Raw genomic sequence first — 13,639 nt, 5'->3', positions numbered from 1 at the left:
AGAGAGAGAGAGAACAAGCATTGTTGTCATTCATTTTAAAGACAAATGCACCGATAGGGAATGTCCGATGTCTTCGTCCCATCAGACGGCAGTCGGTCAGCAACCCATGGTCCATGGCGGTATCCTTGCCAGTTGGATGATAGCAGCCTGCATCCCGCGAGGAGAGCTGAGCGATGCGGCCTCCCACTGCTCGTTACATCTTATGTGTATGCCTTTGTCAAAGACCTGCGATTTATTGGGGCACTGCATGGTACCGTAAAAACGCTTGGCTTCCCCTTTTCAATATATCGTGGCACTTCATTCGCCCTCATCACGCAGTTCGTGTTTTGTTGGCTGTCGCTTCACCGGTCAATTTCAGGTGTAGTTGAAATATTCGTCTTTCTTGTTGCTCATCGCGTGGCCCACAACCTTACAGGTGCTGCACTTGTCACGTTCTATTTTTTATTCGCGTGAAATTAGACGACTAAACAGGCCATCTGTTGTATCTGTTGTACTTACATTTCAATCTCTCACAACCTGCCACACCTTTACTCACAAGTCGAGCTTTTATCCTCACCACACCTGGGCTATGAATCGTGTCTCAAAGGGAGACTCACCTGCTTCGAAAATTTGTACGCACAAAGTTTTTAACAGCGAAGTTGGGCTTGGTCAAAACTTTCATGGGACAAAATATGGTAATGCTGTCGCAGTGACGAGGAGAGGCTATAACCTACAGAGGCGAACAGCAAGCGCCAAGCACATGTGCAGCAACTTACCAGAATTCTTGACCGAGACGCTCATATAGGGAAAGTTTTTCCAAACTACAAAATTTCGTGGCAACGCTTCTACGAGCACTGTTGAGAAAAAAGAAAGCCATTTAGCATATTTGAGGTAAGACATCTCTACTTAAGTGATATCTGCATTGTTCTTTTATTAAAAATATATCCCTCTGGGGCTTTTGCTACAGCAAATAAATAAGTTCGCCGCGAGAAAACAACAAGCGCCAGCGGCGCCCCCTTGTGGCAGCATTCCAAGTTGAAAAGTGAAAAAAAAAAATGTTCCGTGTGATGGCGCGAGCAGCGGAACACGGCAAAAATGAGTTGGTGCCAATTGAAATTGATCTGTTGGCTTCCAGAAGTTCTATGAACCTTAGCCCTGCGATTAGAGAACGCCAGGCAGCTTTGTTAATGGTAGCGGTCATTATGTTAAGGCCGTGAAGCTGGCGTAATTGCTTGGTGTTCGCCTCACCACACAACAAATAAATACCGCGGCCTCGGCACGGAATCAAAACACCGTGTCCTTGTGGCTGAGGCTTTGATCTACCGCGGCGGGTTATATAAAGACTCCTTTGTCGTGAGTAATACAAGCTCTGGCTACTATTGGTACCAATAGCAGGACGTGGAAAGCCCCACGGTTAAACAGGGGGCGACAAGAAATGACACGGACAAGCACTTATGCCGGATGCAGGGTATGGCTCGACGGACCCTTTAGTCAATTTCAGGTACTGGTTGTATAGGACGATCACTTGATGTAGAATCAGGCAGGCATGTTTACCCACAGTGAAACTACACTACGCGCGAAGATGATTACGCTGCGTGAATTGCTAAACTCGCCTGGCCGGATGCTTTTTTTGTGTCCGTATTGTGGTGTACTCAAAGAAGAAAGAGTTTAGCAGAGAGGCCTCCTCCTGTGCTCGTTTTCTCCTTGCTTTGACTGCGCCCTTCCGACGACGCGGAGGAGATGGGAGACAAGAGGAACAGGAAGTGCCCTTTTATCTCGCTTCAAAGTGGTTTATCTTCCCCCATTTGCCCCGCCGATGGCTCCGAACCACCTCGTTGAAATGTATAAATAGCCAGCCTGCCTGAAAAATCACCGCGTCCTGGGGCGGTAATGCGACTTGGCCCGTTTAAAAAACTGGCCGCGTATCTGCTTACTTCGTCGTGAATGGCGTTAAATGCCCCTTTTAGTTCACCCGCCCACCTATCACGTCCTCCCCCATCCGTCTCGCTCGTTTCACGATTAACAAGGTGGAGGGTCGCTCCAGTCAATTCGATTTTGGGCGTTCAGACTGCTTTCGTGCCGTCTGTTGACACCGTCCGTTACAGTTGCGCTTGGAATGACGCCTCCAGGTCTAGGCTATAGCGCGGCCCCTTTTTGTAGAGTAAGACAAAACTTCGTTTTCGGCGCCTCTTGTTAATTTGCTATCGCAAAAATAAAAAACAGGCCTATTTTGAATTAAAATAAAGCCTCTAGTTTAAATTATGAATTTTCGTTTTGCTTCACATATGCGTAATGTTTTCCTTTTGCTCAAACAATGTTGCCACGAATAAAGTATGCAAGCAGATTTAGTAGTTTTGGAAGTATCTGCTGCATAAATCTGGTTTGAGAATTCCTTTTTCTTTTGGCCGGGTGGCTAAATTGAGAGGCATACACACAGACAAACAGAGAGACAGACCCAAATTTTTGACTTAGGTACCCAAAGATAATACTATCACTTATAAAAAAAAATGTCCATTTCGCGTCCCTTTAAACAGGCGCTGTAGTTTCACACTGAGCTTTCTTGAAGCGGACGAAGCAACTGGCGTGAAATTAACAAAAAGAATGAACAACGCTCAAAATTTCCTCCCTGCGGCAAAGGTACCTTGAAGATTTCACAAAGTGACAAATACTTGGAGCAGAAAACACACAATGTTTCGAGCGTCTTGGGTATATTTACGTGCGTGTTACATTTACGCGTTTGCATATCTGTTAAGGCTAATCAAGGCGCTTTAAGGTACGGCATGTACAACAGGGCGTACGCACAAAATACCGCCCAAGGAGAAACTACGCGCAAAATGGGCGTATGTTTTCGATGTGGGCAACACCGCCAGTGCAATAACGGAACAGCGAAAGCGGCCTCCGGTCGCTCACGGAAAGTTTTTCCGACATCCTCACCCGCACCAGTGGAAAACATTCCATGGGCGCTGCACTGCACCGACCTACCTGCGGCTGTCTGGATGCCGTCTCGTGCGTGGAGACTTGTCTGACGAGGTGACCCGACGGGGCGAGGCTGTGTAGACCGCGAGAGTGGGCGTGGCGGCTTGTTGGCCTTCATCCATGAACGAGGGCGATAACGACAGTTGCGGGAACAACAAAGAATCCGGAGGCTGGAAAACTTGTTAGGCGTGCTAATGTGGCGAGTAACCGTTATCGCTACGGTGCGTGTTCGAGAAACAGCGCCAAAAACACTTACGGAACGGAACGAGACCGCAGGACGAGCGCTGTGAATGGAGAAGTTGCTGATACGGAAACTATTGGCACGCTCGTGCGATACCTCATAAGAAAGCAGGCAGAAAATATCAAAAGGTATCAAGTAATCAATACAATTGCACACAAAAGTTTGTCTCCTTCTAAGGAGATAAATTTCTTTGGCGCAAGCAGTGCGGGCTGCCTTATTTGCTGGCACTTCTTTTTCCATTTCTGGTTAGAGACCCTACGTGACATGACCCGTCCTGCGCGTATATTAATGTATTCATTTCTCCGCGCCTTTATAGCAGCTTTTCTCAACTTTTATTTGTCTATTAATTCGCGCAAAAAATGTTGTGATTAGCTGAAGGCTACGCCTGATATAGTAACTGCTCTGTTCTCCTACGGTCTTTCTTTACTGTACAAGTGGTACCGACACTGAAAAAACAATTTCCGCCAGGTTTCAAAGAAAACCTTCCGACGGCTGCGAGGCCGCTTCATTGGCTAGAAGTGCATTTAATTTTGTCGTTGAATTCCGCCGTGCGCGGCGCCGACTTAAAACGTTGCTGATACTTACGAAATTCCACCTCATTATCGAACGGTGCTATTTCGCAATATCGTTTTATGATACCGCTGTAAATGAGCTAAATATTAAGTTTGTCTTAAACCAGTCGCAAAACGGCCGCTGAGGGCGACAGAATGGGCGGTGACATGCACGCACACTCGCAGTTAGGCGTGCTTGCTTGCGCCAGCAACCTCGGTGACAAAGCACCGGCATCTTCAAACGTTGTCCGGGTGGCGTATTTCCAAAAGCTTCGCTTCACAGGGCACCCACGGGACACGTCTGTTTGCGCGATGCAGAACGGTAATTAAACGTCGTCTTTGGCTGCGCCCCAAACCTAAAGCGACCTAAAACATACCAAATCACTATTATTAACAAAAACAACCTGTAGATTTGAGTTTAGAAATTTAGAAAAAAAGTTAGGCAATGGAAAAAAAAAACGAAGAGATAGTCCTGCTGGGGCTCGAACCAAAACCTTCAGCATCAGTACTGGTCCCTTTACGTTGAGGCCACATAGAGCGAACGGGGGGCTTGTTTTAGCATGCGCTCAAAAGAATAGCGCACGCAGGGACATCACACATGTCACGTAAGTGCTCTGTGCAGCCAAGTGTTTGGAATCACGCGTCCGGGTGCCCGCGGCTACTGCTGGATACCGTCTTGTGTACGGGAGCTCGCCTTTCGGCTCGTGTTGTGGCTGTGCCTTCCAGTATTTCGTGTGAAACACAGGGTAAAATTCTGCCATGCTTTATTTCAGTGAAGCTGTTTTTGGTTAAAATCCCAGGTTATCGCACCGCGGAAAAAAATTTACTGCGTGTGTTCAGCGTATGGGAAAGTTCATAAAAAAACAAAGGTCTTGTATAGTGTATGTCATTGTGCAGTTCCCAAGAAAAAATGGTAGCTGGTCCCAGCTGGTTTATGGTTAAATTCCCAGTTGGGCCTGGCTGGTCTTAGCTGGCTCCAGCTGGGAATTTAACCATAAACCAGATGGGAGCAGCTACATTTTCTCCTCGGTTTCCTTCCCTCCTCCGTCTGTATTATATATCGTCTCTTCTCTTGAGGGTAGTCTGTACTTTGAATCCATTCGTATTTTTATACGAACTCGTCCTGGCCCGTTTCTTCCTCTTACCATCTGAACTTGTATCCACTTACTTGTTTCAATGGTCAAATTGGTGTCTTCGGTGTATTTTTTGCGCTTTGCGGGAGCTTGTTCTCCTCTCTAAGACTGTTCATAACTCAAAGAACTTTGCATTGACTTTATCAGAAGCGTTCAGCTTTGCAGAACTGTGCAAAGTCTATGGCCGTGTTGCAGTATCTTCATAAGAGCATTTACCTTACGTGACAAGAAGCCGGCGCTCATACATGGCATCAACCACTTCTATTCTTTTTTCCATGTAATAAAGAAGGAAGAAGAAGAAGGTTTAAAGACATACATGTTTTGATTAAATGCAGGTTATATTGTCCCTGGAAAATTCTCTTCCCGGCAATGCATTCGCGCTTAGATGTTAAGCCTGCTTTAACGGGATCGACGAAAGCTTGGCCTTTGTACGCTGGCTTTCCCACATCGTGTTGCCCAGCGAAGCACGGCCACCTTCGGAGGGAGTATACGTTTAGCCCCCCTTTTATACTATCCGCAACAGCCGCCGCCTCGTTCCCGAGTCGTGTATAGTGCTAGATACACACGGCGTCACTCTATCTGACATTGCGCAATGCCGCGCGCTCCTTGCCGGTGGCGTTATTGGCGAAGCCGCGCTACCAATAGAACGTCGTCGTCCCTACCCACCAATGATGATGTTTCCAGGCTTAGTCTGCGACGTACATATCGGGCCGCTGACCTTATAATTCAACATAGTAAACCCCAATATAGCTAAACTTAAACATTGTATGTAAATCCCACCCGCGCATCAGCTTCGCTGGCTTCCCTCTTCACAGGATGGGAGTGCTCTGATTCTTTTCTCTTCATTTGTAGCACCAACCCTTGGCGCTCTCCTGTTGGATAATAGAAAGGTAGCGACATATAGAAGAAGGGATGATGTTGGGGCTGCGGTGGGGTGTCACGACACTGCCAGTGATGCCAGTGCCGTTCAGTGTTGTGAAGCGGCGCTTGATACGTAATTAAGGGACAGTATCTTCACTTGCTTAATGGCTCCACTTGCTTCGCGAACGCTGAGTACGCCTAACCTTTGCAGGAACTCCAGGCTTGGCGCGTACCAGCCAGCGAGGACCATCACGCTGAGGCTTCCGGAGGGGCACCACTGGAACGAGTACAAGTGGTTCACTGTGTACAACTTCGACGGCAGCGGCGAGAGCTACGGGGACGTCTACGTCGACACCAGCGTGGCCGAGAAGCTTCCCGTGCACGCGCCAATGTCCAAAGTGTCCAAGAGGAACGGTACGTACAGTCCCGCCACGTGTTTCCTGACTGCACTCACGGCCACTGCAGTAGCCAGACATACGTTGTGGATGAAAACATTTTTCTTTTCAGAATGGGTACGAAAGAAAGTTTCGCATTAATATAAATGTGGAAAAAAAGTCGTGGCCTTAATAATGTGTGCTCTTTTTTCTGTTTTCCCTGAGCGTTCTCGTTGATGACACACGTTCTCGTTGATGACAAAAAAGAGCACTTCGTTGGCATATAACAGCATTTCTTCAAATGTGTGCGTGAAGACACCTCGTAAATCACACGTTGTGAAGATGTCAAATATGTTTCGGGTCATTTAATGACCGCCGTTGGAAACATACTGTAGCCGGGAAACTGAAATAGCGCAGAAAATACTACTCTATGCCAATTAACCTGTCTCTCCACAAAAACAAAACTTGATCAGGTATATAGTTCAGCAGTTGGCTTGTAGTGTTTCTCGCGCTCATGTGTACTATATGTGGCGCACATCTTGGCGATCGGAAACATTACTGTGAAAAGGAAACGGGAAATTCGCCAAGTACAGACAATATCGTCTTAGCCATCTTCGCATCCTTCGCAATCTCTCATGACTAGCCCATCTCCCCATGTCAACTGCATACTTCTGCGGCCGTGACATTCTAATTTAGTGTGCTTAGCTCGTGACACATGACCTTAGTCTAACCAGGACTACCAGTGCTGTAGCCAGAAATATTTTTCGGAGGGAGGGGTTATAAGGCCACCCGTAAAATAACCAAAAGAGTGTGCACCCAAACAATATCTTAGCAATATTTCTTCTCAAGTCACTGGGCTTTTTTAAAGCTACTACTAAAAATAACTGCTAAAAATACAAGTGCACACAGGGCTCTGAGGATTGATTAGTGTTAAAAAATCAACGCTCTAATTTCCAGTTTTTTATATTGTAATTTATCAATGCCGTGTCCACATTGCGTGGCAGAAAAAAAACCTGGAAGGAGCGAAGGAATTTCTGTGGCTGTTCTGACACCGAAACATCCCTTCTGGCCACGCCCCCTAAAACTACAATGAACTATTCCCCGTCAGTGACGTCACGCCCCGTTACTTTGCTTGCAAACTACGCAATCAGCGCAGGAAGCAGACGGTGGCAACTCTACTCGCTACACGCCCCCCTCCTGCAATAACTAAACTCTTACCTTGCAACCACATCCTTGGTCTACACCATGTTTCACCCGACAGACTGCTTTGACGGTGGCCGAGCGAAAAACGGCAGGCACCGGGCGTTCTGTTTCCTGCAGCTGGGAGATTGGGCGAGAGCTTGAGGCGTCATGCACCACCGCCGCGAGAGGCTCGACTACTAGCCTCAGACCAGTTCACGCTAATTAGAGCCCCTTAATCTTCGAATTGAAGCCTGCTCGCTTTGAGCGACCGTGCACCAGCTCATGGCCTTGTCGGGTGAAGAGGAACACGCTCATAGAATGAGCACAGCAGGCGACTGGTGGCGGTTAAGTTAGCTTGCAAGTTACGGCAGAAAGCCGAGCTAGGCTTACGGCAGAAAGCCGAGCAAGGGCTTAAAGGGACACTGAAGTGATATGTAAACATTGCGGGATTACTAGCGCAAATTGTAGTCCGGAGTCCCCAGGCCATGTTTCGACCACTCTAGGCGCGTTTACGCGATTTTATTTAGTAGAAAAACTAATTCGAAAACGCTGTCCTCCTCTCTTTACGCTCGCCCATTTTCTGTGGCGTTTTCGTGTGACGTCAGGAGGGGATGAGCTGGCAATTGGCTGCGCCACGGCTGCGCTACTGCACGGCTCCCCGGCCGACAGAGTCAGTCGGCCCAGCGTTTCGTCCGCCGGCCGCCGGCGGGTCGTCGCAATCAAGGAGGTTAAAAAAAAATTGCTTGGTCGCAATTCGTTCGCTTAGTTGAAACGAAGCCAGGACACGTTTGTGAATGGAAGAATGTGTCTTTCTTTAGTTGGTTTGTTTGTACACTGTATCTAGCTCCAAGTCAAGGTCGCTTCACACAAGCGCTGCACATGCGACGCTTCGCTGACTGGTACGCCAGTAGGAAAATATAAGGCCTCTTGAAGGCGGGAGAAGAGTCAGCGAAGTCAATATAGGTACTAAGCAAATAAAATCAACTGATATTTTTACCGTACAGCGTAAAACTAGGGCGCGGGAAGCACGTTTTTGCGCTGGGCGAACAAGCACAGCGGTCAGCAGCACGACTACGCATCTGCGAACGCTTTTCCGTCTACGAAATGCAATTGCTAGGCGTGAGCTACTGTGGAAACTCGGGCGACGCTTACTGCACGATCGCAGTACAACAAATAGTCACCTAAGCGGCTTGAAATGCCAAAACTAAATAAAAGTGTAAACCGGTTGTACAATATATACCCTATATTAGCAAGGCATTCCCGTCCCGCTCCGTGGCCTAGCAGTCTGGGGCGCTAGGAAATCACCCCAAATGTTTTGTGAGTCACTAGTTCGAATCCCCGCGGGTACGTGCTTTTTTTTTTTTTGTAAGTTAACTTTTTTGTTTTCCGCCGATGTTTTCTATATTGAGTTCACCTTTTTTGGGGCCACAACGTTCATGGCTACACGAACTAGTTCACAAAACGCGCGCAGGCTGGCAGTGCCGCGCTAGCGAGTTCTCGTTGGCGTGCTGTTGCCATAAGCACCGACTGCTTGCAGGCAGTGGGCACAGGCCAGAATGAACAGACCCTTGGCCTGCTGCGAACACGCTTTTTACGATACAGGCATGAGGGAGGCAAGCTCCAAATATGGGGAAAAAGCGCATGACATTTGGGCGTCTGCGGGTACGCGGAGGGCGTTCATGCACTGCGTAGGTATCGGCTAGTGAATGCTACGACTACAAGCCGTCCTGGGAGGCTTATCTTGTGCATTTTACAGCCGACAACATGGCAGAAGCGCGGTACGATGATTACTGAGATATTGAGAATGCCCATCCAACAAAGCCATTGGTTATGTTTTACAGAACCGAAACCGAAACCGAAACTTGTGTGATTGCTAACCTTGGGCATCGTCCAATCACGGCGCCCCTCCTCTCAACGTCACAGCCTTAGTTGGTGCGGCCGCCGCAAACCGCGCATGGTAGTTTTTCTTCTTTCGCGCTTTGTAAAATAATTACCGATTTGTCGACCGGATAAACGATGAAAAGTGTGCTAATTTGAGCCAGTCTACGCAATGCAAGCAAAAACGGGAGCTTGACAAATTCACTTCAGTGTCCCTTTAAGAAGTGCACAAGCCTCAGGGCTTATGCTGGCTGGATATGCACATGTATATTTTATTTGGACGAATAAACTTCTTATCTTATCTTAAGTGCCACAGTACTAGCGTCATTCAGTCTTCCTTCTTCACGCCTTTGTCGAGTAATTCTTGTAATCATGTCTTACTAAGTTTGTTGTCGTTCCTACCACCGTCTTGCGCCTTAGCCTGACAGTGACACTAGCCTGATACGAGTACCCATCATGGGAGTAATTCGCGTAGTGCGACTAAATTTAGAAGGTGCCACATTGCATTTGTTCTCATCATCCAGTTCAAGGAGGCGGCGACTCGGGCATGGGCGGCAGCGCCGGGATGAGTCCTCTCACGGTGATGTCGCTGCTGGGCCTCACCTGCCTGGTTGCCTTCGTCTCCAGATGGCACTGCTAGGGTATGTCTCTCATCATCATCTCCACCTGCTTCGCGCAATAAAAAATGTGTCTTACCGCACCGACAGGTTATGTTACCAACGTAAATCCCGCGTTTGCTAAACTTGCACAGGTTGCATTGTAGGCGCTTCACTCGAATACTTATTTCTTCATGCTGTTTATCCCCACTGTTTCAATGTGTAACTTGTAATGACGTTTTTTGTGCATTATCTTTATTTAATAATAAATTTGCTGACATATAACGTGTGATCACGTACTCCATTTTTTATATATTCTGAATTTCATGTTACCTTCTAATTCTGTTGCGACGCCTGCATTTTGTTACCTGCGTTACTCAATGCCCTGGAATTTGGGCCTTTAAAGTATTGAGAGACGACGTTTGGCGTGGCCGTTTATTTCAGTACTCGGGCCAAGGACCCAAACAAGCGGTGATGATTACTATGTACAGGTGATGATTATGCCTAGGTCATTGGGGCTACCCCTGATGACAGTGGCTCATTATGAAGAAGCGCTGGTAACATAAGCCAAAGTACTGAGATTGTAGTCACAGGATCTCACAGTATTTTCAAATAAAAAATACAATAAAATAAATGGGGGAGTGCTTAACCACTTAACTGTGCGAGTACAGGAAAGCTACAGGTACTTGACCGTGAATTATGGCGGAATGTTGAGGGGGAATTCGCCATCACAATTGGATGTAAACATGGGCAAGGACGTGTGCCTCCCAGCTACCGCCTCATCATTCACGCGAAGCTAATCGTACTCACTATATCAGAATGTTGTTACACAATTAGCCACATTTTCGTTTCCCTGTGTTCCATTAGCCGTAGAAATGCGGAGCGAATTACCCAGTAACAACGCTATGTAGACATTCCTGTTATTTAGACGTATCTCTTGCACTGTCGAGCACCACTGAAATTTCACTTCGGAGTAGAAGGTGCATTTCCTTCAGTTGCAGCAATGAGTGAATTCCATATCCACTTTGAAGGAAAGCCACAAAAGCAAAGAAGAAACGGAAGGCACATTTGCTGCGACGAGCAAATTACGTAGTGCTTACGCAGGCAAATTTCACACTGCTTCGACACGGGAAAGAAAGAGTGAAAGCGTTTATCGGAAGTGTTGCAGTGTCCCTTTAACCCTGACAAGGTACAGGGGTGTTCAGCGGCATGCAAGAGTGGCTGCTTGGGGAGAGTTGGAATGACGTCAGTGATCAGTGACCCCTGTTGCTCTGCGTGTGTTTCAGATAGCGCTGGTCGCGCAGAGAGGTGCTGAGAATGACGTTTGCTGAGGCAACAAGGCAAGTATAGGCACGTTCACGGCGTGTCGCCCATAATACTGCGTGGTATTCACATGCGTTTACAAAATAACCAAGGAATTTAAGGGGAGCCAACAAAAAACAGTGCCCTTTTTGTTTGTTTGTGTGCACGTGCGCGTGCATGCGGAGCATATCAATGTAAAAATCAGCTAACCCTGATCTTATGCTTAATGTTAGGTAGCCTTAGCTCTGATCCTAATGACATGCCGAGCGACGTCACACTCATAGCACGTCAAGCTCCTGGAACCGGTTTACGACATTATATATATAGACCGCAAAACGTGACGTTAGGCCTAACGTCGGGCCGTCGCATGCTCACGTCGGCCCATCCCCCGCTGTGCTTTGTTCGCGCAAAAGGGGCGTGGTGGGCGATTGGTCGATTAACCTTCCGATTAATCGATTAGTCACATTTTTTACTGGTTAATTCATTCCCGTCGAGTGAACAAAATAAAACAGGGGTCACATTTTTGTTGAAACTGTGCACAAGCGTGTCGCGGATCTTATTCATGTTCAAATAACCAGCCTTGCGTTAAACAGAAAACGATGCAAATATGCTCAGAGATGATCGGGAGTAAAACTGCCAGCTGTATGCCAAGACAGACGGTAAAATGGCTACTTTTAATTAAAAAATATACGTGGTAGCAAGAACGGCGAGCAGGAACTAGCACCGTTTTAGCATTGCATAAACTAACTCAGGAGTAAATAAACCAGGATTAATAGGCATTTTTGAAATGACGGCGAGTGCCAATGTTCCTGTTTCTATAAACAGCGCGAGTGACGAATGCAGCGATAAGCGTCCTACCCTCATCAGCGCCATTATGGGAATCTGCTTACCTCATCTCAAATGTCTTTTTACCAGGCCGAGGAGCATAATGATATTGCTTTTTAATATTGCATTGCTATGATTATCATTGAAATATTGTTTTTCATCTTTGTCTTCCTAAGCCAACGCAACCGATTAATGGACCTGTTAACCGATTAAAGCCTACCGATTAATCGGAATTAAAATTTTAACCTACGCCCAGCCCTAATTATCGAAGCTGCGTTTCTTCTAATCAACCGTAATTTATCTGTTGCGGTTGCACGGGAGCTTTTTCACTCAATGATCGAGCCACTTAATGTATTCAACTAAAAAAACAATGTCCATGGAGGTTTTGTTCGATGCCCACAGACATACAGTTTTCTTTAACTGTTCAAAAACAGTGTTCATGGATTTTTTCTTCAATTCCAATGGACAGTTTTCTGTAGCTCTTTCAAGGTGCATACTTTCTTAAACGAGGAAAGTAGCGCCTCCAAAACGTTACCGTTAGGTCTTTACGGGCACCGTTCAAAGTAACCAAGGAAGTTCGCCTTGTCACTTGGTTTTTGTCAAGGAACCAACGAGAGATGTGTTGGTGATGAGCAAAGTGCGGCAGTGGGACTCCCGTTTACCACATGACGCTTTTTCGCAAACGCTCATCGTTTTGGAAGGTGTCGCGTGTGTGGATTGTTAATTAAAGCATGTATGTGCAACTGTCTTCGCAGGTAACGGCGATCAGCCGGCGGAGCGTTTCATCTGGCGACAGCGTGGAAGCAAGGCTACCGCTCCCAAGATCACGGACTTAAACGCGCACAAATCGATGCCGTCCATGGATATATAAAATTTTAAATTGCGCAACTGTGTCCTGTTCCTCTGTGTTCACAACTGAAACTCGTAATATAGACTGGCAACAATGTCGAAAAGGGCCAATATGGCCGCCGTATGCAGGCTCGCCGAGCAACTTCCAATTACTTCTGGGTTGATTTTTTTGTTGCACCGTATAATGGCGGTGTTTAATCGAAACAGAGTGGACTATAGCTAGCTATAATCCACTTTGCCCCGAGGAGACACCTAATAATCTGTAGTGGTTTCAAAAGACACATCAGCGACAGCGCCGAAATCATCCCTTGGTGAGAGCAGACGTCCAGGATTCTAGGTGATTATGTTGTATTCTGGTCAAGATTTTCCAGTCTTGACCAGTCAGCCAAGGTGTCCGCGTTGCATCCTTAAGGACGCCACATAAAACACGCACTGCGTAGCATAGGATTCCGGGTAGGAGGTATCCAACACCCTCCTAAACAAGTCCCAGTCAGTCACACAAAAGCGGCACAGTAGGCATGATTGGGATTCTGCAGTCAAACCAAGACGTAGGGGATAGTGGTCACTGCCCCAACAGTCTATCTCACGGTCCCATGAGACAGGATTTACGCCCGTCGACCAGGAGAGGTCCATGGCATAAGGGGGCGCGCGAGGATGATCCCAGCAACGTGTCGATGTTTGCGGAGCATTGAGCAGCACAAGCTACTGACTTGTGAATGTGTGTCTAACACTGCAATGCCACCCACACTGTACGAAGGGTAACCCCATGCCTCATGAGGCGCATTAAAGTCCCCTGCACTGGGCATCCTGGTACGTACGGCGAAGGTGAGCAAGTCGGGGTGCACTGCCACTATATGGAAGCACATAACACGACACCAGAATCCCGTCTGTG

General features: G+C 47.2%; 1 protein-coding gene across 4 annotated transcripts in view; it reads left to right on the top strand.

The window, feature by feature from the left end:
• LOC144148163 (protein Skeletor, isoforms B/C-like) overlaps nt 1-12,786 on the top strand; it is a 58,552-nt gene extending 45,766 nt beyond the window's left edge. For 3 of the 4 annotated variants that reach the window (XR_013317984.1, XR_013317986.1, XR_013317985.1), the window contains exons 8-11: nt 5,953-6,155; nt 9,700-9,816; nt 11,058-11,111; nt 12,654-12,786. Coding sequence is in view for 1 of the 4 variants with exons in the window: in XM_077679744.1 (XP_077535870.1) it covers nt 5,953-6,155; nt 9,700-9,815 (319 nt within the window). In the remaining 3 variants the exon portion in view is untranslated. The remainder of the gene's footprint in view (nt 1-5,952; nt 6,156-9,699; nt 9,817-11,057; nt 11,112-12,653) is intronic. The other variant, XM_077679744.1, reaches the window with a different exon arrangement.
• Nucleotides 12,787-13,639: the final 853 nt, after the last annotated feature.

Source organism: Haemaphysalis longicornis, unplaced genomic scaffold (genome assembly GCF_048455015.1).
Source record: "Haemaphysalis longicornis isolate Haplotype H1 unplaced genomic scaffold, Haemaphysalis longicornis Haplotype H1 scaffold_8, whole genome shotgun sequence".
Lineage (NCBI taxonomy): Eukaryota > Metazoa > Arthropoda > Arachnida > Ixodida > Ixodidae > Haemaphysalis > Haemaphysalis longicornis.
The sequence above is the reverse complement of the archived record's forward strand: the minus strand, read 5'-3'. Positions and strand labels throughout refer to the sequence as shown.